The sequence below is a fragment of the Enoplosus armatus genome, chromosome 15 (assembly GCF_043641665.1).
Source record: "Enoplosus armatus isolate fEnoArm2 chromosome 15, fEnoArm2.hap1, whole genome shotgun sequence".
In the NCBI taxonomy this organism is placed as follows: Eukaryota; Metazoa; Chordata; class Actinopteri; order Centrarchiformes; family Enoplosidae; genus Enoplosus; species Enoplosus armatus.
The window spans coordinates 4,572,853-4,594,553 of NC_092194.1; the positions used below are offsets into that span (position 1 = coordinate 4,572,853).

A 21,701-nucleotide genomic window follows, 5' to 3' on the forward strand; every position below is an offset into this window, starting at 1 on the left:
AATGGTCTCTGTTAGTGTTATATTATTTTTTATTATATTATTGGATTATCATTAATACGATGTATTAACATGTAAGCAGCATTTTGATATTGCAGCTGGTTGTGGTAGTGCTAATTCTACCTATTATTATCATTGTATCATTATAGGTTTTTAAAATCTTAATCTGCAAAATAACTAGAAAGTATAGCTATAAAATAGATATATTTATTAATATTTACCTCTGAAATGTAGTGAAATAGAAGTAAGAGAAAATTAAAACACAATGTACCTTAGCATTGTACTTAGTTGTACTGTTTTCCAACACAGTGTTTAATTTAAAAAAAAAAAAATAGAATCATGTTTAATAATAATTATATTTTTCAATATTGTTTATTTTTCTACATTCGTCTTGCATCAACTTAATGTCTAATTAATTATATGATCTATTTATGTGTTTTTATTTTTTTCTAGATGCACACTAAATGTGCTCACTTAAATGTGTAAAAGTTATGTTTGTTTCTAGGTTTATCGACAATAAAATCAATAAAAGACATCTCTTTAAAAAGAATAACATAAACCGTATGGCTCTATAGGAAAGGAAGGGATTTTATATTGTGCAGAACAGTTACCACCGAATACAAGAATGTACAGTGTGGCGGAAGTTTTGCTGTCAAACAACCACGTTTTTGCGCAAAAACCTTTTATTCTGAAGAAATCAGACAGGAAGCGTTGTTCGCCGAACAGACAACCACATCGTAGTGAGGTGGAAGGAGCGACTGAGATGGCAGATTTGTCGTTGTATTTAACTAATGTCAACGTTTCACTGGGACAAACTATGGAAACTGATAAGGTTAGTCCGTGTTTGGCCATGTTTCGTGTTTATGAACGATAAAACAAATGCCTTTTAGATTAATAGCGAATTGCTTCCTTAGCTTAGAAGCTAACAGTCAACAAACACAAAGTGGCTAAAGTAAGCTAACTAACGCACCAGTGCTTTGAAGTGGTAACTGTGTTTTTCCATACAATTTGGGATGATTTACTTTACTTACCTCCTTGTGTAGCTACAGTACACAATGAGAAACATAATTTAACTACATATATACATATAACGTTAGGTAAATAACTTTGTCAGGTAAGTTTCTCATGTTTATTGTATGATTTCATTCTGCCAAATATGCCAAACTACATTAGATTATCTGTTAGCATTCTTGCGCCTTGCTTCTCGGCACTTTATCATGTACAAATCATTCTAAAGCTAATGATAACATGCTGTGTATTATTAGTAATAATGGAGATAGCATCATATATATGTATCGTCTGTTTTGAACAGAGTCCAGGAGGGTCGACAGACTTTGAGAGGGTGGAGATGGGAGACCCTGCAGGGAGGCAGGGGAGGGTGAAGGTTCCCCGCAGGACCATCTACTTTGCCAGTGGAGAGACTATGGAGGAGTACAGCACCGATGAAGAGGAGGAAGAGGAGCAACCTGTGAAGAAAGAAGTCATAACTGTAGATGCGGTAGGCTGAAATCTAAAATATTACTGAAACCAACACAACAGATTCTGAAACTGCCTCAGATTTAACTTATTAAATGTATCAAAACATAAATGGCCGGTCAAGTGCAAATCCATTCCAGCCGGGGCAATTAGTCTCAAAAGACAATACTCCTTTAAAAGTCTAAATAGATAAAAATCCACTATATGTAAGGCCCTTAAGTAGGAAATGATGTGTAGGATATAAAACACTCAGTGGTAGATAGCAGTGCTAACTGAACTGAAAGTGAACCCAAGCACTGCAGTTAATTGAATTATATATGTTTTATGAGCCTCACTTAACCCAGGCAACATGCTGTCTCAGTTCTCATAAAGCATTTTGAGCCCTTTGAGCCCACATTTATCTATTTGAAAAAAAAAAATCTTTAACTGTCTTAGGGCATAAATCTTAGGGCATAAAGTGTAAAGACGCTTTTAAGTCCTTTTAATGACGCTTGAGAAGTAATCTTAGATCACATTTGTTCTTTTGTGTTTGACCAGCAGATGTGTGGTGTAATTGTCATGATTCTCTCCGTATGTTTTTTTTTAGTCCAAGCTGACCTGGGGTCCATATTTCTGGTTCCACATGTGGAGAATGGCCACCTCCACTGTCTCGGGTAAGGTCTACTGTCACAGTTAGCATTTGTGGTAGCAAGGATCAATCACATCTTACTAGTCATGGAAATCCTGAAATGTTTTGAGAGGTGTTTCCCAGACAGAGGATGTCAGGAAATGCTGGAATATTAGCTAGCTGCAGAAATGAGATGCTTTACGGGAATGTATTATTTTTGCAGCTTGTTTCACACTTTAATTGTATTTGGGTGTCACGCCCCAAGTGATAATCACAAAAAAAGGCTGGGTCAAGTGTTAGAAGTTATCTTATCTGTTGTGTGTGTGTGTTTCCTGTAGTGTGTGACTACATGGGAGAGAGACTGGCCTCTCTGTTTGGCATCACTACTCCTAAATACCAGTATGCTATCGACGAGTACTACCGTATGAAGAAAGAGGTAAGACACGTGGGCACACGCACATCCTTGAGTGTCATATGTCATTATGAATAAAGTCACACCTTTTAAAAGCTGTTTACGCAGAGACAGGAGCAAGAATAAACAGTATTAAACGCCACGCACACTGGTGTTCCCCTGCAGGAGGATGAGGAAGAGGAGGAGAACCGCCTGTCTGAGGAGGCGGAGCGTCGCTTTGCAGAGCAGCGTAGAGGGGAGCTGGATGATCCTCGCCCTGCCACCATGGAGCAGCCAGAAGCGTCTGGAGCTTCCTTTGTAAACATTAGCTTTGAGCTTGAACCTGAGCCTCCTCTCAATGCTCCAGGCACCAGCAGAGTCCCGTCTCCCCTCCCCTCCTGAAAACTGACTCTCGCAGACTAACATTCACACTTTTCTATCAGTTGGCAAAACCTTGATTTACTTAGTTGTATAGATTAATAATATTGTTATTTTTCTATGTTTTTATTTTATAATAAGAGATCTTAGTACACAGTGCAGGGACAAATTAAAAGGGCTGTGGAGGAGGCTGCACTAGTATTTTCCTGTGAATGTACATTCGCGTATAGCGTGAAATCATATGCAAGACTGAGACGTATCATTGAACAATTTGTCAACCAAACTGGGGCTCGGCTCATCTCACTTTAAATTAACATCAGCTGAGAAAGTGAGATAAATGCTGGATTTCGATCTTATAGAGAAATAGACAGCAGTCTCAGTGTTGTCATCAATTTCCTGAATATAATGGATAGAAACCCCAATGTCATTCGGCCCCATCCTTGTGATAAGCAGCAACATCAACAGACACATGCTACATCTACTGTACACATGTTGATCCTGCTGCTGTATATATATATATATGCAAAGAAAGACATTTCATAAGTTTAGCCAGTTTTGTACCGGCATGGCCTGAGACTGGCACTGCGAGCCTTTGCTTCTTGTCTCTGACACCATTGTCTACACCTGGTGTGTGCATAATAGAGGATGGAGGGTTTTTGACTTCCAAGCTCTAAAGATAAGCAAGTAGTGATGACATCAGATGGCATTGAAGTTACTCATATACTAATTTACAGTGTATATACTTAGCATTTTTTTTTTAAATGTCCTCACTTGGCGATAACTTGGCGTCTAAAACATCTGCTTATTTATTAACCAATGCCAAGATTTCACAGAAGACAGTCCAGAGTCCTTCGGTTTCATCAAACAGCACCTTTATATTTTCAACATTACATCCAAACACGTGAAAACCCTGCTGCCTCAGTCTTTTAGTAGTCATGAATACTTCCTCAAGGCTCCTGGACCTCTTTGCTCTTTGAACAGGACTCACGTAGCGTGATCAATAAATTTTATCAGAATGATTCTGACATCTTGTTTCCCTCCAGAGCACAAGATCTTTAAAAATGTTTGCTTCTTTTTGTGTCCCTCCTGGTGGGCATTATATCTCAGTCAATGGCACAAGTGAAACCGGCCTGTAGTTCTGACCAGAGCCTGGATTTAACTACCCCTGCTGGGATCTCAGTACAGTACTCGACTTCTCTGCTGCATGTGAAGGAGCTCACAGCTGTCAGCTATAATTTATCAGACACGGTGCTACAGGTCCACGTGCGTAATTGAGATTTTGAGCCGGGCAGTTCGTCGTTCAAACTGACTTCAGGTCCGATTTCACAGAAATAATCTGCTTCCTGTACGTTCTACTTGTCACAATGTAAAAATGTGTTTCTGTGATGATAGTTCAACCGGTTGACAAACAGAAACAATTTGCATGAAGTAGAACTGATTGTTTTCTGTTGGAAATGCCAAAAGTGCCAATTGTTTAGCCAATGTAGATGAATTCATTAATAATATCAATATAGTTAAAATCTTTGAAAATCTGCTAGTATTCTGGCAACTGCTGATCTACATTGGGAAGTGCTACGACCTTCGTGTGTGTGTGTGTCAGAGGGTTCGTTCTTAAAGTGTCCTTGTGGAAATGTTTCATGTGAGTGTTTAGTAGCGCTGAGACTGAGCTGTCATAAGCTTCTTATTGATCAGTTTTATCCGCTGGTGTGGCTGTGTGGTGCGGTGACGGGCCTCAGATCAGCCAGGACTGGCCCAGATGCAGAGGAATTACGCACGCCTCTTTTCAAAGATATACTGATGGTGAAATCCCAACATATCAGACCATAAAATGTACGGTATGTTAATGACACTACATTAGCCAGTGAAGGATGTTATTCATGCTTTTTTTTATGTGTAAAAAGGGCAAACGTATGCAAAAGCTTTGGTTACTTTGACAAACTTAATGAATCTGTATACATATTTATATTTTCTGTGTGTTAATAAAACCTTTAAACATTCTCACACTCTTATCGTGTATGAAAATTACAATCATCAGGGTTTTTTTTAAACAACCCCTGCCACCTTATTAAACTCATTTGTTGGCCCATCTCCTGGCCCAGCTCTGCACCTTGTTTCAACATGAAATTCTTTACTTACCTTCAACATCAGAATAACGTGGTATAACATCAAATTCAAGGCAGAAAGAGTTGGAGCACATTCTGCATATCTACAGTTCAGATTTAATTTTAGGAAGAAAAAAAAAACAGTTATTACACACAATCATGATGTTTTAACATTATGTCTTCATCACTAATTGTGAAAATCTAATTTTGGGACACTTCTCTGTAAAATTATGAAACCACAATTTAATATAAAAGTGCAGATTATAGCTGCTTTAAGTTTAATTTGACAGTCAGTTTATTACTTGTTTGAATTTGGGCTTTTTGATCTTCTCACAGCGGTTTGATTTCAGTGGGTGTAAATGATGAGGTGCTTCCAATATACAAAGAAAAGGAAACGTTTATTTTATAAAGGTCAAGGGTGAAAACGTGTATTTGGTCTTCTATACAAGACAGAACAGGCGGGAACACAGAACAATATTCACACACAGCACCATGTCTTCTCCCCCTCCCTCTATTCTTCTCCTCAAGGTTTTCACAACGTAGACATTTAGCTAAACTTTAACCAGAGGGCCCCGAGTCAGCAGTAAGAGTTCACTTCAGTGCTGATACTTCAACAGGACAGCTGGCTCTCAGACTGTGGGGGGGGGGGGGGACTGTGGCCTTTTGGTAACAGGAGTGTCTCCAAATCATCCTCAGGTGTCGTCCAGGTCGGCTGCGTTGCTGCCGTCGTTGTCATTGGCGACCAGCACCTCTCTGTTCTCGTAGGTCCAGAAGCCGTTGAGGTCGATGAGGATGCTGGTGACGGTATCACCCTGGCAACTGTTCACCAAGTCCTGGAGAGTGATCTTATAGGGGTCTTTAGGCTTCACCATGTCAAAGATCTCGTCCTGAGGAGAGACGGTGATCCCAATGTTCATCTTTTTTTACCCCAAAATAAATATAAATCTGTGTGTGTGTGTGTGTGTGTGTGTGTGTGTGTGTACCTTGACATCCTGGAAGGAGACAGGCTCCTGACTGTGGAGTTTCATCTGCTCCTGAATGGCCTGAAGAACAAAGCACAGCATCATGAGATACTAACACAACACAGTGAGTGTGAATGTGTGAGGGGCTTATAGTGCAGGAGCTAGGAGGAGATTAAGGATTTTAAGAATCACGGTAACAAGTGATCACCATGTTGATACACATATAATCTTTGCATGCATGCGAAACCGTTAGTGTGTTTGTGTGAGGGTTATGGAGCTGATACCCTGAAGAAATAGTTGAGGGAGAAGACGTTGAGGTATCCTTGATTCTCCATGTCCAAAAGTTTAAAAATATACTGCAACGCCGCTGGCTCCTTCCGGTTTTCCAACGCCAACACAAAGTCTAGGTAGGTCTTATAGTCCTGAGATTGAAGAAGGAGAACACAATAATGTACAGTAAATATCAAACTAAGACGCAGCGCACAGGGGTCTAAAATTATGCATGGAGGAGAGATTTTCAGATCCTATAATAGTCAACATTAAAAAGTGTCTTCAAGTGTGTGTGTGTGTGTGTGTGTGTGTGTGTGTGTGTGTGTGTGTGTGCGTGTCAGCTGCCCAGAGAGGTGCTGCTGTTGACTGTACCATTTCTCCATCATAGGTGAGGCACTCCTGAAACACTCTGTCCAGGAAGACCGAGGTGAGCGTGGCCGTGCCGTAGCGTGAAAGCTCCTCTTTGCTCAACATGCCGTTGTGGTCCTTATCCAGGTTGAGGTACTGGCCTGTGACGAGACAAAGATGACAGAAATAACAAACACACGAGCACAGGCTGCAGGCTGTGATCTTTACTGAGCTGATTTCCTACAAAGACACATGGGTTCCACCTTTCTGAGAATTCTTTACTTTCCTCTAAATATTGAGGAAAGAGAAATAGAGATATTAAAATCCGTTATTTACATATTGTAACAGAGCACTGCTTCCACCAATGTATTTTCATTTATCTGGCACACATAATATATATATTATATAATATTGGAACTAAAGTATCTTATTAATGAATGAATTGCACTGCAAGGTCCCTAACACCTACATTATTACCGGAGGATCATTAAACATTATGAACATTTGTTGTGAAACTGGAAACCCGACATTCACACACACACACACACACACACACACACACACACACACACACACACACACACACACACACACACACACACACACACACACACGTTCTCTCACCGTAGACTCGGAGAGCCGAGGGGGCAGAGAACCAGTTGGACTCCTGACTCTCTTTAGACAGCTCCTCATCTCTCAGCTGGGAGCACAAGAACAAATGACATCAGCTGGTCTTCATACTTTTGAGAGTACTGCTAAAGTGTAATGAGTAAATGAACAAGGTCCTACAGCCTCCCGAAAGGAAAAAAGCAAGAAACTCCTCATGTGGATTTGGCCTTATAAGTAAAGGGATAAAAGCATGCATAAAGTGCTGGTAAATTATTCATAGAGGGGATTGGTTTTGGTCTTTTAACTGCCTGCTGGTAGTGTAGAAACCTAATAAACATGTAACATTTTAACACATCCACCTACACAAGCGATTGCAAAGTAGAACACGGGAGGGGTTGTGGAAAAAAAACAAACAATGGATGTGGACAAAAAAAGGTTAAGAAATGTGAGCGATAAGAAAAAGAATTCTACCTCCAACAAGTCGTCCAGAAAACTGCAGGCCAAAATATCCTGGATTTTAATCTTTCCTGAAAAAAATAAAATAAAAAACACACCTCAGTAAAGAAAATAAACACAGTCTCTTCCTGTTATGCATGTCAGTGTTGCATCCATATAAACACACATTACACCCACAGATATCACTTCAAATAAAGCAAATATGGACATGTTTCTTTACCCCCTACCTCTGTCTGTACTGCCCGTTTAGAATAGTTAATACTGCTCTTTGACATGTAATATTCATCCTTTTACTGTAGAGATACATTTTCAGCAGGTGTGGGCCTCCGTCTCACCTGTTCGGAGGGGGTCGAGGAAGAAAAAGAACTTGCGAACAGCAGTGCAGACGTAGAAAGAGTAGAAGGACTTCTCCAGTCCGTCCAGCTGAGGCAGAGTGGGGATCAGCTCCAGGATGTAGTTCTCCAGATCCTACAAGAGAATAATGAGTGTCAACCTTTCCTGGCAATTTTGTTGTTGTTTTTTCATTACTACTGCAAACCATTATCCTCCTACTGGCTGCTCATTACTTTAAAGAGGAAGAGCTGATGAAGTGCCTACCGACTCTCTGAGGTGGCCCTGTCCTGCTACATCGTACAGACTCAGACCTATCCGGGTCTGATGCAGCCATACTAGAAGCACAGGGAGACAAGACATTCACCAGTGCAGATCAATCCGGGTCAGTAAACAGGGCTGGGAGATACAAACACCAAATATCAAAGGCAAACGAAGGTCCAGACCTTTCCTCATGACGTAGTTAAAGAACTGCATGATGGAGATCCTGCCATATGGGTCGCTGTGGAGCAGCTTGGCGTACACGCTGGCTGTGAAGAATTTTCTGAGGGAAAGAGAGGAGAGAAGGGGAGAGAAATTCTTACTTTTCATTACTCTATTTGATTTGAAAGCCAGATTCCCTCCCTTTCCATCTGCTATGAACACATTTCTTCCCCTAGATACAGAACTATCTTACCTGGATTTTATGTTTTTTAATTTATCTCTGCGGTACACATCAGCCAGACTTCTCTTTCCTTTGCCACAATGAAAACATTACTTCCTTTTTTAATATTCAAACCCTTTAAAACCAACACATTGACCAGCTGCTTAATGTGTCTCCAATTCCTGGTTCAAAAGCTAATTTTTATGGCCACAGATTCCGTATGTAGTCCAAATGCATCTCTGACAACCTCCAGAGGTAGTGATCACAATTTCAATGTAATTCTGATTTGATGTGTTTTTGTTGTTGTCCCATCAGCTAAGACGCAGTGATGCCAGGTGGATTTTCCCCACAATCAACCTTTGACACACTGCGCTATAAAACAAGCGAGCTTTACCCAAACTGTGCTGCTGCCAGTAAACCTCCTACTTTCTGCTACTTACTGGCACTTGGGCCCGGCCTTCTCCCCCACCTGCAGGAAGGCTTCATAGCTGATCATGGCCTCCTCGCCACTCACTGGAGGCACCTGGTGCTTATCGAGCAGAAACCACAGATTCTACAGAAAGAAAGCAAAGTAGACGGACACCAAATAACAACCCTACAGTGTTGTTATTCATGCAGAAGGACGCCATTGTGCTGTGTCTGCCTACTTTTAAGTGGGTTTTACCTGAAGCTCCTCATTATCCAGCAGCTCTCTGCTCTTCCTCTGGAGGAAGACAGCTCTGGATTCCTCTCTCAGCTTCTGAAGTAATACTTCATCCTCTGCTGGTAACTGCAGAACAACATCATCATCATCACCTGAGTTATTATCACTTCTGCACAGCAAGCCTCTGCTAGCACTTACACATCTGTGATAACATGACCAACATCATCATCTTCAACATCACCATCACCATCAATCGGTTAGGTTTTATTCTAGTGTCATATTCTATTAATGAAATTTAGGGCGTCCTGCCACACACTAGCTTATCCAAATGAATCTGGTAGTTTTGTCATTTGTTCCTACACATCCTTGTTCCTTGAAATGTTATCTTTTTCTTCAAAAGGACATGCACTTGGGGGGATCTGGTGATGACACAGAGTTTAGTCCTCTGTCTTGTACCATAACACAACCAAATGTTGGATGACAACAGCTTTCACTGGCTTTGCATATGTCAGGTCACATTACCCTGTAGTAAAATCGTGGGATGCTCTTGTAGGACTTGTCTTTGTCGCCTCCTCCCTTCCACTCTGTGTAATATTTGGTAAACAGCTCAGTTTCTTCTGCTTTCATTTCCTCGTCGCTTCTCTCATCTGTACAGCGACACAGCGACAGGGGACATGGATCAAAAAGAACTTGATATCAGTAAAATGAAAGAAATCTCACATAAATGTTGATGTTGACCTAGCTAACGGCTAACCAACGACTTTCGCTGGACAGCTGTCAATCCATGGCAACGTTAGCTAACGTTAGCCAGTAATGTTAGTTTACATTTTGTCTCACCTTTTTTGGAGTGTGCTAACCTCCTTTTCAAAATGTCCGACCAGTGAGGCTGTTGTTCTTTAGCCATACCTGCTCTGAAGGGAACCTAATATTTCAGCACTAACACTATCTCATCCCAAAAGTCACATACAAAGTAAAGGACACTTGTGTACAAAAGTAGCCAAGCTACCCAAAAATGGGACGTCAAGTTGCTGACAAGAACAAAAATGTGGTTTCCGGTTTGATTTTTTGCTTTTTCAAAATAAAAGCGTACTTTCTATACACTTGGGAAAACGTAAACCCCACAAAAGCTACAACAGCTAAGAATATGTCTTAATTGCTATCAACTCAAATAAATGATTCATTGCGATTGTAATGCTATCCTTAAAGTATCATAGTTTATTTTAAACCAAACATTCCGAGGGAGGAGGCACAGAGACTAAAGTAACAGACAAGTACGTAAAGTACCACAAAGAACATGCTTCCTTGCGAAGCTTTAGGAAATTGATATGAAATTGACTTTTTTCAAAATATTATATTGCGCCTTCATTTTAAAACCAAATTGCTTATTCCGGTCTTTCTCTGGTTATCTTTAAAAACTTGACGCAGCTCAGCAACGGAGTGGTCGAGCGCTGATGACGTCAAGGTGTGCGACTCGAGTCCATGCCCACAGTTGTGTTTATCCTTGTTAGAAGGAAGCCGTTTTAGTTATTTGATTTATGTATCGAAGGGGAGCTTGAGTCGCTTTTAAAGAGTTATAATAATCTATAGAGCCAACGAGAGAGTGATGGTTATTAACTGCTGGCATTTGGAAACGGCAGTGTTAGCAGACTAGTCTCAGTCATGTAACTAACAGCATGTGATAAGGGTTTTAACAGTTTGTATGTGGCATGTAAGTCAAGGATTATTGCTAAGTTATAACAGAAGTGAATGTGAAGCTTAGTGATACTTAATCTACATTCAATTCTCACAAGCCCAGAGGTTAAACATCCTAACATGGGCTCCACCTTGATATTAAAAGTCAGCACATGCCTGAAACCCTTAAAGCCTTTATTTCACCAGGGAAGAACTTTCTTCACACTAAATACTTCTTTGTGCAAGCCATCACAGCTGCCTCTCTCAGCACGCTTTCAGTGCACCAGAGACACTAGCCCCAACCCCGGCGGCAGACAGACAGACAGAGGGAACAGTGGACCCGGGAGTGTAAAAAATGGCACCATCCGACGTAGGGAAGGGGAATTGTGGGATGGCGATGTGAAGGGAAGAGGTAAGAGCTCCACTCTTCGGCATAAGCCTATCTTCCCCAAATCTGTGTTTTCTGCCGGGACGGCGAAGAGGACGGCAGAGATGCTGAAGAGGAAAGCAGCTCTGGTCTCTGAGGATGAAGAGGACCCTGAAGGGAGGACAAGAGGAGCAGGTAGGACACACTGGAACTATCTATTCTAGAAGGCATCTTTTTACATTCAGGAACGCTTTGTTTTTCTCTTACAGTCTTCTGTCATCTTTTTGGTGCAAACTACAACATTTCACAAAACAAATCATGTGCAGGGACAAGGCAGTTCTGCAGTACCCGCTCAAGGGACACTTCGATGAAGTTATGTCACGTGATGTTTTTCTAGGACCTCATAAAGCCAAAATGGATCTGTGTTTGGGAGTCATTGTTTCAGTTTCCTTCGCTGAAGCATGAATGTTTGACAGGGAAGGTGCAGCCTCCTGACCGGCCACTCTCTGCTGCTGAGTGGAGGAAGCTGAAGGAGTCGCTCGGAAATTCGCAGCGCTTTGACATCCAGATGATGTGTGCGCTGTTTGCTTCTGGGGCAGAGCGTGATATCGCCAGGTGAGAGGAGGACGAGTGTGGTTGTGTGTCTGATTTAGAAAATGTTTAGTTGAGGTTCAATTGTCCTTACAGTAAATAGGAACTTTTACATTATTGCTGTTCATTTTATGCCTTGTTTTGTTTTAGTTTACAGTTTACAGCGGAGAAGAAAACCTGTATATGTTAGCATTTTCATTTTTTATTTTTTACACATCCATGACCCTGAATCTTAGAAGTAAATGAATGTGAGATCTGAAACAGTGGATACTATTTATGGATTGTAAAAGTACAGAAATAATATGAGTAAAAAGCTCCTTATTGATTCTTTTCAGGTTTATGTTTGCAAAAGACGGCTGTGCTTACAAACCATGAATGTTTTTAATGAGTCAAAAATGTTGAGAGAAAGTACCACAATGATCTTTTAGCATTATGGCTTAAATCTAAAGCACTAAAATATAAGTGAATGCACTATAAAGGTCAATGAATTAAGCATGTGTATGTTCCGAACATGTACTGCACTTTTCTCCCACAGGTCCCTGCTAACTTTTGTAGCCATGGAAACAGGGACACTGTCTTATGAGCTGTTACTACGCTACCTGACGCTGTGTGTGAGCGGTGGCCACGACGCCGAGGTGTTTGACATCTATGACATCATGAGGGGAAGTTTCCCGTCTCTAGAAACAGGAGCCTCCAGCCTCTTTATCAAGTCCTTCAGCCGGACGGCGAGGTGGAGGGAGGCTGTCAGCATCCTGCATGAGGTTAAGAAGGTGAACAGTGTTTTGATTGTTATGTAAAAGAAACACATTCAACTCATATTGGAGCTGGAGGACAGGACATCCCTACTCTATCATCACCTGGCTTTACTGTCATCCTGACAGGTCTTTACCCCATCACCACGAAACTATGGTGACGTCACCGCAGCAGCTTTGCTACATGGTGACGCGACCACTGCCTGGGCTCTCTATGATGAATTAATTGAAAAGGGACTGAGCCCACACCAGGAGACCTGGGAAACTCTGTTTAAAGGAGTGAGGGAGACTAAGGAGGCAGAGGCCATGTCTCAGTCTGAGCACCAGGAGAGGCTGTTGGGGATTCTTCTCTACATGAGGAACAACCAGATCTACCCCAAGCACAGCCTCGCCAGCAGCATCAAGACCTGGTTTGAGAGGTACAAGAGGGTGATGAAGATACTGAGGCTGGATGCACATTATATGATTCCCTAAGTTGAAAAACAGATTGACTGATGAATTTCCCTTGTCTGTATGAACTTCACGTGATCTCATTTCCTTCCATTTTTACCCCCCCCCCCCTCCTCTCGGTCTTCAGTCTCGTGGGGCAGAAATGGACAGGAAGTTGGACCAGCGCCACCCCAAAGTAATTACACTGCTTCCTACTTCAACATGAATCTTCGTAGCAGTTTGTGTGTTTTCTTCCATCTTTGTGCACAGGCAAACTGTGTACTGTACAATGTATGTGTCATTTATGTATATACTGTATGTGCTTGTGTGTTTAGGGGTGTGTGTGGGTGTTGTGGGTCTGAGTTAGAGTCCATCCAGTTGTCTGCTGAGGAGTACCAACAGCTGAAAGACAGAGTGATGACTGACATCATTCAGGGACGAGATGTTTTTAACAAGACTACGCCAGAGGTACACACACACACACACACACACACACACACACACACACACACACACACACACACACACACACTAAGCAGGGTTTCCAGAGAGCCTTAAGAACTCTAAATAAATCTCATGATTCAAATCTAAGGTCATAAAGAGCATTTAAATAGCTTAAATATACCTCTCCTAGGACTTGAAGACATAGTATGTGGGTTTATTTATTTTAATTTCATTGTATACATTTGTATATTTACAATCTATTTGATGTTATTAAGTTTTAATAATTGTTTTGCCCTTGTAGTTTGTGCATTAAATATGATCTACATTCATATTAACCTTTAGATGATTAATATTGCATTATTCTGATTATGGTTGGTGTCAAAGTTTGTGAACTTCAGTTTGAAATAGTATGTTTTTGACAGCTGATTTTCTAATTGAAAATAGGTAATAATTAATTAACAATTCCACGTTGTTCTAAAAATGTGTAAAAACTTGTCCTTCTAAACCAAAATCAGGTATCTATTTTTGAGGCTCATCTGTCAGCAGCATGGTCCATGAGCTTTCTAGCTCCTTCTCTCTAACTTCTGCTAGATGGCGTCATTGGTACACATGCAGCACGAGGCTGTTGAGGTTAGCTGAAACAGTAAACTCAGACACAGTGAGGTGGCAAAGACTTTACTGGTTCATTTCTCGGGGCTGGAATGACTTTGATATGCGGTAATTAGTCCAGGACACAGAGGATGATACAGCCCAGTCGTCTGTTTTCTGGCCTTTATAATCTCATTTAGTTTGATTGGGATAAGGCTAATATCTGCTATAGATGAAGCCATCCAGACACTTGCTGAGCACAGCTAGCTAGCTGTACACTCTAAAAAATAACAACTCTAATAAAACAGAGATTAAAGGAATCGTTTGATGTTTTATGTATTATGGCCGAGAGTTAAATGAAAAGATACCACGCTCATATTTTTCCTTTTGAATAAGCTAGCACCAGCAGCCGGTTAGCTTAGCTTAGCAAAAAGTCTGGAAACAGGGGGAAATGGGTAGCCTGGCTTTGTCCAAAGCTACACAAAATCTAAAGCTCACTAATTAACATATTATATCTGGTTTGTTTAATCTGTAAAAATGACACCTTGTGGTTTTATGGGGGGTTTCCGATCTTTATGCTAATATATAGCTTCATATCTGACAGACACATATGAGAGTGGTATCAATTTTCTCATCTAACTCTCTGCAAGAAAACAAAGAAGCATCAAACTATGTCTTTAAGGTAAACTATTCTACTGCTTTGGTGCAGTAGGTTGTTAATGTTTTACATATAATATGAAATGGTAATTGCACATTTTGCATGTTTTGAGGGACCGTTGTTCTTCCTGTCTTAGGATGAGCGTGAAGGCTCAGTGTATCAATGGGAGTATTAGTCATTCAGGTCATGATTTTAAGTGCTTCCAAAGCGATAGGACTCACACCACCTTGTTTGATAGACAGCTTCAGCCCAGAAAATTAGGATCTTGATACTAGCAAACAGGGACGCCCACACATGCACGCAAAGTTAAAGACAAAATGAGGACTGTGTTTTTAACCTGTATGCCCTTTTTTATAACCAAGAGATTGCAGTCATCATTTTATCTTGCATGCACATGTGCACTGTCTGTGTGGAGAGAGAGCCAGGGCACAAGCTTTTCATTGGATTGGAATGTACTGGCTGTATTTTTTATATTGCCAATGACAATAAAGTTAAGAAACAAGAAACTTGGCAACGTCAGTAACATGTAGTTAATAATATGTCATATTTCATTCATGAACAGAGAGAATGTTTGCATGTTTTCCTTTGTGTTTTTCGGTAGTCAGGGGGAGTTTGTTGGTGGAACTGTTAGTTAAATTGAGGGGATTTCCAGCATGTGGAGCACCATGTGAATCTGGACCACATCTACCTCCCGCAGAGGAGACAGCCTGAGGAAGACAGACAGACATGCTGTTTAACTGGACTTTATTAGTTCCCAAATTTAAGACGATTCATTTTAAGGGCAAACAGAGGGCTTCAGACAACAGTGAAGCAACAGATGCAGGCAGGGACAGAGACAGATGGAGGAAGAGAGGGAGGGCTTCAATGCAAAGGGGAAGAGGAGCAGTTTGTTTGGATGTACAAGGCTGTCACAGCAAGCTGTGAGGCATTATGCATTTTTAAGCACAGAGAGATTTAGATGTATAGATAAATGTTGAGACACATAACAAAGCAGACAGAGATCAAGTCATGCATTTTGACGCAACACCAAGTGACCAGAAAAATGCACACTAACAGAACAGCCATTATTTACAACCTTTGTGGGGCCTGTTATGTTGAACTCCTCTCTAATGCACAGTTTCAACAAAAATATTACATTTTTGAGGTTGTTAACAGTGGTGATACATTGCATTCAGTGGTGGAACTCAGATCTGTTACTTAAGTAAAGGTATCAATACCACAGCATAGAAATACTCCATCACAAGTAAAGGTTCTGCATCCGAAAGCACATAAGTATTTACAACAAAATGTACTTAAAGTATCAAAAATAAAAGTACCTGTTCTGTAGAAAAATCCTTTGTGACTCCCCTCTTTGGTGGAACTGCTAACAACTCATAAACATCTGAAAGATGATAAAGGGCCCCAACCAGGCACTGCTTTTTTCTAAGAGGTCACAAGTATAAAGGTTGGAAACCAGTGGTGTAATCTTTGGCAATGCATTGTATTTTATAAATCAGTTAAAATGTTAACTTGAAAAGTAACTAGTAACTATAGCTGTCAAATAAATATAGATATACTGTTTGAGCTAAATAACCTACCAGCATACAATATGTTTTGCTGCCCTCAGGAGCTTCATGTGTTTGGCCATTAGAACATATTTCAGCACACTTACAAGCCTCAGATACCAAAACAAGAACAGAAGTTTGGTCTATTTTTAACATTTTAACATGTAAAAACTACAACACGGATCCTCCCACAATTCAGTATTTTTGCAAATGTTGTACTTCAATTCCACAAATAACAATCACAGGAAATAAATAAAATCAAATGCTTACATACAAGGTTAGTCTCTTTTGTATAATGTGGTATTACTGATGTTGCTATTTGCAATCATTTATCCCAAATACTTTTGGGTTCAGTTTCTTGTGAATATAAAATTTGTATTTTATGCATAATATAAGTAGATGTTTTCACAAATAAAAATATGAAATGTATAACCACGTCAAAATGTAAAACTAATGGCTGATGGAAATCCTGCAGGGTGTCGTGCTTTTGTGTAATAATGGTGCATGAGTGGCACTGTAAGGTTATGTATGCAGGTGTGTGTGTGTGTGTGTGTGTGTGTGTGTGTGCGCGCGCGCGTGTGTGTGTTTGTGTGTGTGTGTGTGTGCGCGCAGTCATATTATCCACAGCAGCACAATGAGCTGGTTTCACATATCAGCTCTGGAAAGTCCCTGGATAATTATACTGGACTTTCTGTCTGTCTCTCTCTTCCTCCCTCTCCTGCTCTCATTCTCTCTTTTCTTTGCCAAAATAATCTTTAACTTTAAAAAAGTTTAAAAAAAAAAAAAGAAAAAAAAAAGGTTGACCTGATGATCCATCATAACCAATCACTCTCCTCATCTCTCCGTCTGTCCATCATCCACCAGTCTATTTTTCTAGTTTCTTTTGCCGCCCACCCAAAACACACATCTCCCCTCTTTCAACCAAAACCAGCCTCCAGTGTGAAAGTGCATGTTATTATTGTCCCATACTGTATGTGTGCGTGTATGTTATTAAAGCAATCAAAATAGATAATGGAGCATCAGCAGGGCTCGGCAGACGTTTAAGCACGGTTCCATCAGAGGAGTATTATTATAGCCTTTTTTACATGTGATTGTGCGTTTGTGAGTTTCAAGTCCAGGGGAATTCACAGCAACCAATTTCCATACTGCTGCTATCTAAAAGCGAAAGTACAAACTTTGTTCACGTGCTGGAGGTCTATTCTGAGCCTCAGCACTACCTTTCTGTTATGGGACTCATAATGAAGCCTTCCTCATTCCCTGCAGTGCAAAAGAAAACTTGTGGTGTTCATATTCAACAGATGGCACAAAAATATTCAACCAATTGTAACTCAACTAGTGCCTGGCATTTTTAGGTGCTGTTGCAATACTGAAATTAAGTTTGAGACAGACATCAAATATCTACATGTCTTTCCACGTTAGACTTTTTACTTAGATACTGTATATTAGCCCCTTTTAGAGCAAGCACATTTGGGTGTTGGCCCACTTTACTTTTGTCATATCAGTCTCATCTAAAAAAGTTTTTGTCCAACGGGGGAAAAATCGCTATTACCCACATCCTCAGTGCGTAAATGACATCAGCTATTAAACTTTATCATAACACAGAGTACTCTATTGTCAGTCAAGCTGCCAGATGGCATGCCATCTCAGTGATGAGAAGGAAAGGCCAGATACATTTATTACTGGCAGGCCTGTGATCAGTCAGCTATAAAACCAGCCAACCCTCAGGCCAGTCAACTCACAGGTGGAGTTAAGATACGCTCTGCGACAACAATAAGGAACACGCCCCTGATGTCGTCGTTAGAGAGTTCTGCAGACCTTTTATGTACATTGTCAGTACTGCACATATTTTGTCAGACATCCAGATCATGAGCCAATCAAATTGTCACTTTTACTGAAAATGAGCAAGTCTGCCACTATGCCCAAATGTATTTTGACGTCAGTTATTTCTGCTCTGACTGTCAGATAGACAATGACAGAACACACACGCTGAGGAAGGCAGATATGGAAATGTCTCTGTGTGTGTGAGGGGACTGCTGCTATTTATTCAATAAAAAGAAAAATTGGAAGAGGAAATTTTGTGAGTGCTTGTCCCACTTATTTGTGAACTTAATGGACTTTTCTCCTGGCTAGTAGCATGCTATAAGACTGAGACAGAGAAAAGAGATCTAACATAAAGGCAACAAGTAGAGCCCATTCTTTCACTTGCTTTGCCCACATCAACATGCAACATTTCTTGCGTGTCCTGTAGTTTATATTATCACTTTTAGCCATGCTAGCAGCATGGCTCTATTGATGGTAATGTTGGTCTGTCAGTCCGTCAGTCCACTGCTTTGGTCCAGACGGAAATATCTCAACAACTATTGGATGGATTGTCATAATGTTTTGTAAGCACATTCATGTTCCCCAGAGGATGACTCCTGCTGGCTTCGGTGATCCCCTGACTTTTCCCCTTGGGCCACCAAGTAGATGTATTACTTATTCAGTGAAATATCTCCACATCTACTGGACGGATTGGACCAGAATATTTGGACAGACATTCGTGGGCCCTAGAGGATGAATTGGATTATGTTCAAATACATGCAAAACTAATGACATTCCTACCAGCCTCAGCTGTCCTTTGTACTATTTAGTGCTAATTAGCAAATTGTAAACGTGGTAAATATCGCCTACTAAATGTCAACATGTTAGCATTTAGCTCAAAGCACCATTAGCATGGCTGTAGATTCTTGCTGTCTTGTTAGTACAGAAAGCTTCCAGTACACTGCAACTCGTGCACAGTCTCTTATTCATCACTGTATTGGTATGTTCTCAGCCTGGCTGCATTTTCAGGTATCTCTAAGAAGCCTCTATTAACATCTACACACTCTAGTATAAAATACTCTGAGCCTCTGTGGTTAAATAGCAAAAAGCAGTGATGTCATGAGTGTGAACTGAAGTGTTTTTGTACAATATATGGCATAATATCCAGGCCTAACTTGCCTGTCTTTATCCATTTCTTTATATCTATCTCTCTGTCTATTTATGTGTCTGTTCAGGAGTTGGAGAGGTTCAAGGCATTCGTGAAGAGGAGGCCAGCTTTTGATGTGGTCATAGACGGACTGAATGTAGCAAATAATAACAAGGACAAAGGCAAGCTGTCAGAGACGGTGAGAAAACACACACGGACAATGTGATATTTAAAAAAGAGAAGAGGTAATATTTCACAGGGTCTACCAGTTGAAAGGTGCTTATTCATCTCTACACATGCGCGCACACACACACACACACACACACACACACACACACACACACACACACACACACACAGACAAAGTTTTACAGTCTAGTTTTCAGTGGTTTCTTTCTACATATATGTCTGTCCAACCCGGGGGCTTTTCTGCCGGTTGCATTATGACTAACCCTGCAGTGTGTGCTTCTGTGTGTGAGTAGATGTGCGAAGGAGGTGCCTTTATAACTGGTCAATACCTGACTTTAATAACACCTAGCCCACTTGTCTGCCTACATGTCTGTCTATCAGGATGTATGTGAGTGTCAACTATCTGTCTTCCTGTCACTCTTTGAAATATGTCACAATGTCTTTCTCAGTTGTTATGTGGCTGCAAGACAAAGGAAAGTACAAACAGACAAACCTATTTCCCTATCGAGTCATCTAGTTCATGGGGAAGTTACATGAATTATTTAAATCAATGCAAAAGTCAAAGAGATTTACATCAGGGGCTGTACTGAGCTAAATGCTAATGTCAGTATACTAACGTGCTCACAGTGACAATGCTAACACGCTGATGTTTAGGATGTAATTATCAATACACAGTAAATTGTACCAATATTTACCATATTCGCTATCTTAGTTTAGCGTTTTAGCATTTGCAAATTAGCAATAAACACAAAGTACAGCTGAGGCTGATGGAAAGGTCTTTAGTTTTGCAGGTATTTGGTCAGTATTGCACAAATTGAAATGTTGACCTGATTATGGCGCTAGATGAAAAGTCAGAGGAACACCAAAGTTATTACAATTCATCCTGAGGGGGGACATGAATGTCTGTACCAACTTTCATGGCAATCCATCCCATAGTTGTTGAGACATTTTCCTTAAAACCATAAATTTCAACCCTATGGTGGCGCTAGAGCCACATTGGTAGATGCAAACAATGTAAAAACTTGTATTAGTCATGTAGGAGCAGCTGCATGCACCCTTAGGTGTGGTTATGTATCTGAGCGGAGCTGGCATCCAGACAGACATTTGTGTCACTAAATATTTGTGTTTTATTTCTTAATGTTAACATAAATAAAAGTCTTGTGGTGTGTGTGTGTATTTCAGTTGTTGGCGGTGGTGTCAGAGCTGGAGCATCAGGGCCTGACTGTTCTGGTGTTGGGGAGGAAACACATGCTGCGGCCCTCCAGATCCTGGGAGAGACACAACATGGACCTGATCCGGCAGAAAGCTCATTGCTTCTTCACTGAAAACATGTGAGCAGCTGCTGATATAAAAGAATAGTATAGAATATGTTCCATAGAAAACACATAAAACACATTTACCCAGCAGAGGCCACACAGGACTATTTGCTGAGAATGTTTAAGGAGCAGCTTTCTTCTTTGAGGAAAAACAAGGAATCTCATATTATAACATTTCACTCATTCAGTCATTCACCATGAATTTATTGTAGGCTTCTCTAAATTCAAAAGGTTTTTGTTGAAGTAATCCCAGAAAACGGCTGCAACACGTGGGAGGCTGACTAATCGAACAAACCAGGGAAAATTAATTCACATGTAGCATTCAGCACATTGTTATTCAGTTATACCTCTGTTTACTTACAACCGTTTTGTCTTTAAGAGAATTTATTTGTAATGAGTTCACCTCACACCTTTTGGTCTATGTGTCTGTCAGTTCGGAGGATGACCCCTTCTTGCTGTACGCCACTTTGCATTCTGGGAACCACTGTCAGTTTGTGAGTAGGGACCTGATGAGGGACCACAAGGCCTGCCTGCCAGACGGAGCCACCAGACGACTCTTCTTCAAATGGCAGAGAGGCCACCAGCTAGTCGTGGATGGACACGTCGCCGCAGGCAGGAGAGTCCGATTTCAGGTGAGGAAGAGGAGGAGCAGCAGGAGGAGGGAAGGGTATGGGAGCAGAGGGTTGATAATTAGGCACGAAGAAAGAAGCATACCAAATTAACTGTCTATTAACTGTGTGTGTTTAGAGTATTCCCAGCTATGACACCATTGTCCAGACGTCAGCGGACTCGTGGCACATTCCCTATGATGACACAGAGGACAGGAGCACCTATGAAGTACCACAACGATGGCTCTGCTTCACCAGAAAGCACTGAACACACACACAATCACACACTCATAACTCATATGATTTATGTCTGAGTTGTAAATAAAACATTTACCACAAATAAGTGGCCTGCACTCTTTAATTTCACTTAGGAAATAGGAAAAGG

The 21,701-nt window shown here is 40.8% G+C and overlaps 3 protein-coding genes across 4 annotated transcripts; 2 read left to right on the plus strand and 1 right to left on the minus strand.

Annotated features, from left to right (window-relative positions):
• The first annotated feature begins 705 nt into the window (after positions 1 to 705).
• Positions 706 to 3,173, plus strand: fam177a1 (family with sequence similarity 177 member A1). The gene is made up of 5 exons (XM_070920760.1): positions 706 to 829; positions 1,310 to 1,495; positions 2,060 to 2,126; positions 2,419 to 2,516; positions 2,658 to 3,173. The coding sequence occupies exons 1-5, from the start codon at positions 761 to 763 to the stop codon at positions 2,871 to 2,873; spliced, it is 636 nt and encodes a 211-aa protein (XP_070776861.1). The 5' UTR covers positions 706 to 760; the 3' UTR covers positions 2,874 to 3,173.
• A 2,157-nt stretch (positions 3,174 to 5,330) lies between these two features.
• Positions 5,331 to 10,182, minus strand: ppp2r3c (protein phosphatase 2, regulatory subunit B'', gamma). Its single transcript, XM_070920422.1, has 13 exons — positions 10,050 to 10,182; positions 9,735 to 9,859; positions 9,234 to 9,338; positions 9,010 to 9,122; positions 8,373 to 8,470; positions 8,194 to 8,264; positions 7,932 to 8,064; positions 7,612 to 7,667; positions 7,156 to 7,231; positions 6,556 to 6,692; positions 6,198 to 6,335; positions 5,935 to 5,994; positions 5,331 to 5,838 (listed from the first exon to the last, which is right to left on the minus strand). Exons 1-13 carry the CDS (start codon positions 10,114 to 10,116, stop codon positions 5,644 to 5,646), a joined length of 1,374 nt encoding a protein of 457 aa, XP_070776523.1. The 5' UTR covers positions 10,117 to 10,182; the 3' UTR covers positions 5,331 to 5,643.
• An 842-nt stretch (positions 10,183 to 11,024) lies between these two features.
• prorp (protein only RNase P catalytic subunit) lies at positions 11,025 to 21,644 on the plus strand. Of its 2 annotated transcripts, none has more exons than XM_070920613.1 (10): positions 11,025 to 11,445; positions 11,727 to 11,865; positions 12,377 to 12,611; positions 12,723 to 13,012; positions 13,171 to 13,218; positions 13,358 to 13,490; positions 19,292 to 19,402; positions 20,575 to 20,723; positions 21,142 to 21,340; positions 21,456 to 21,644. In XM_070920613.1, the coding sequence occupies exons 1-10, from the start codon at positions 11,025 to 11,027 to the stop codon at positions 21,582 to 21,584; spliced, it is 1,854 nt and encodes a 617-aa protein (XP_070776714.1). In that variant the 3' UTR covers positions 21,585 to 21,644. The 2 variants fall into 2 exon arrangements, with proteins under 2 accessions (XP_070776714.1, XP_070776715.1); XM_070920614.1 differs by having other exon boundaries at positions 11,365 to 11,445; positions 11,648 to 11,865.
• Positions 21,645 to 21,701: the final 57 nt, after the last annotated feature.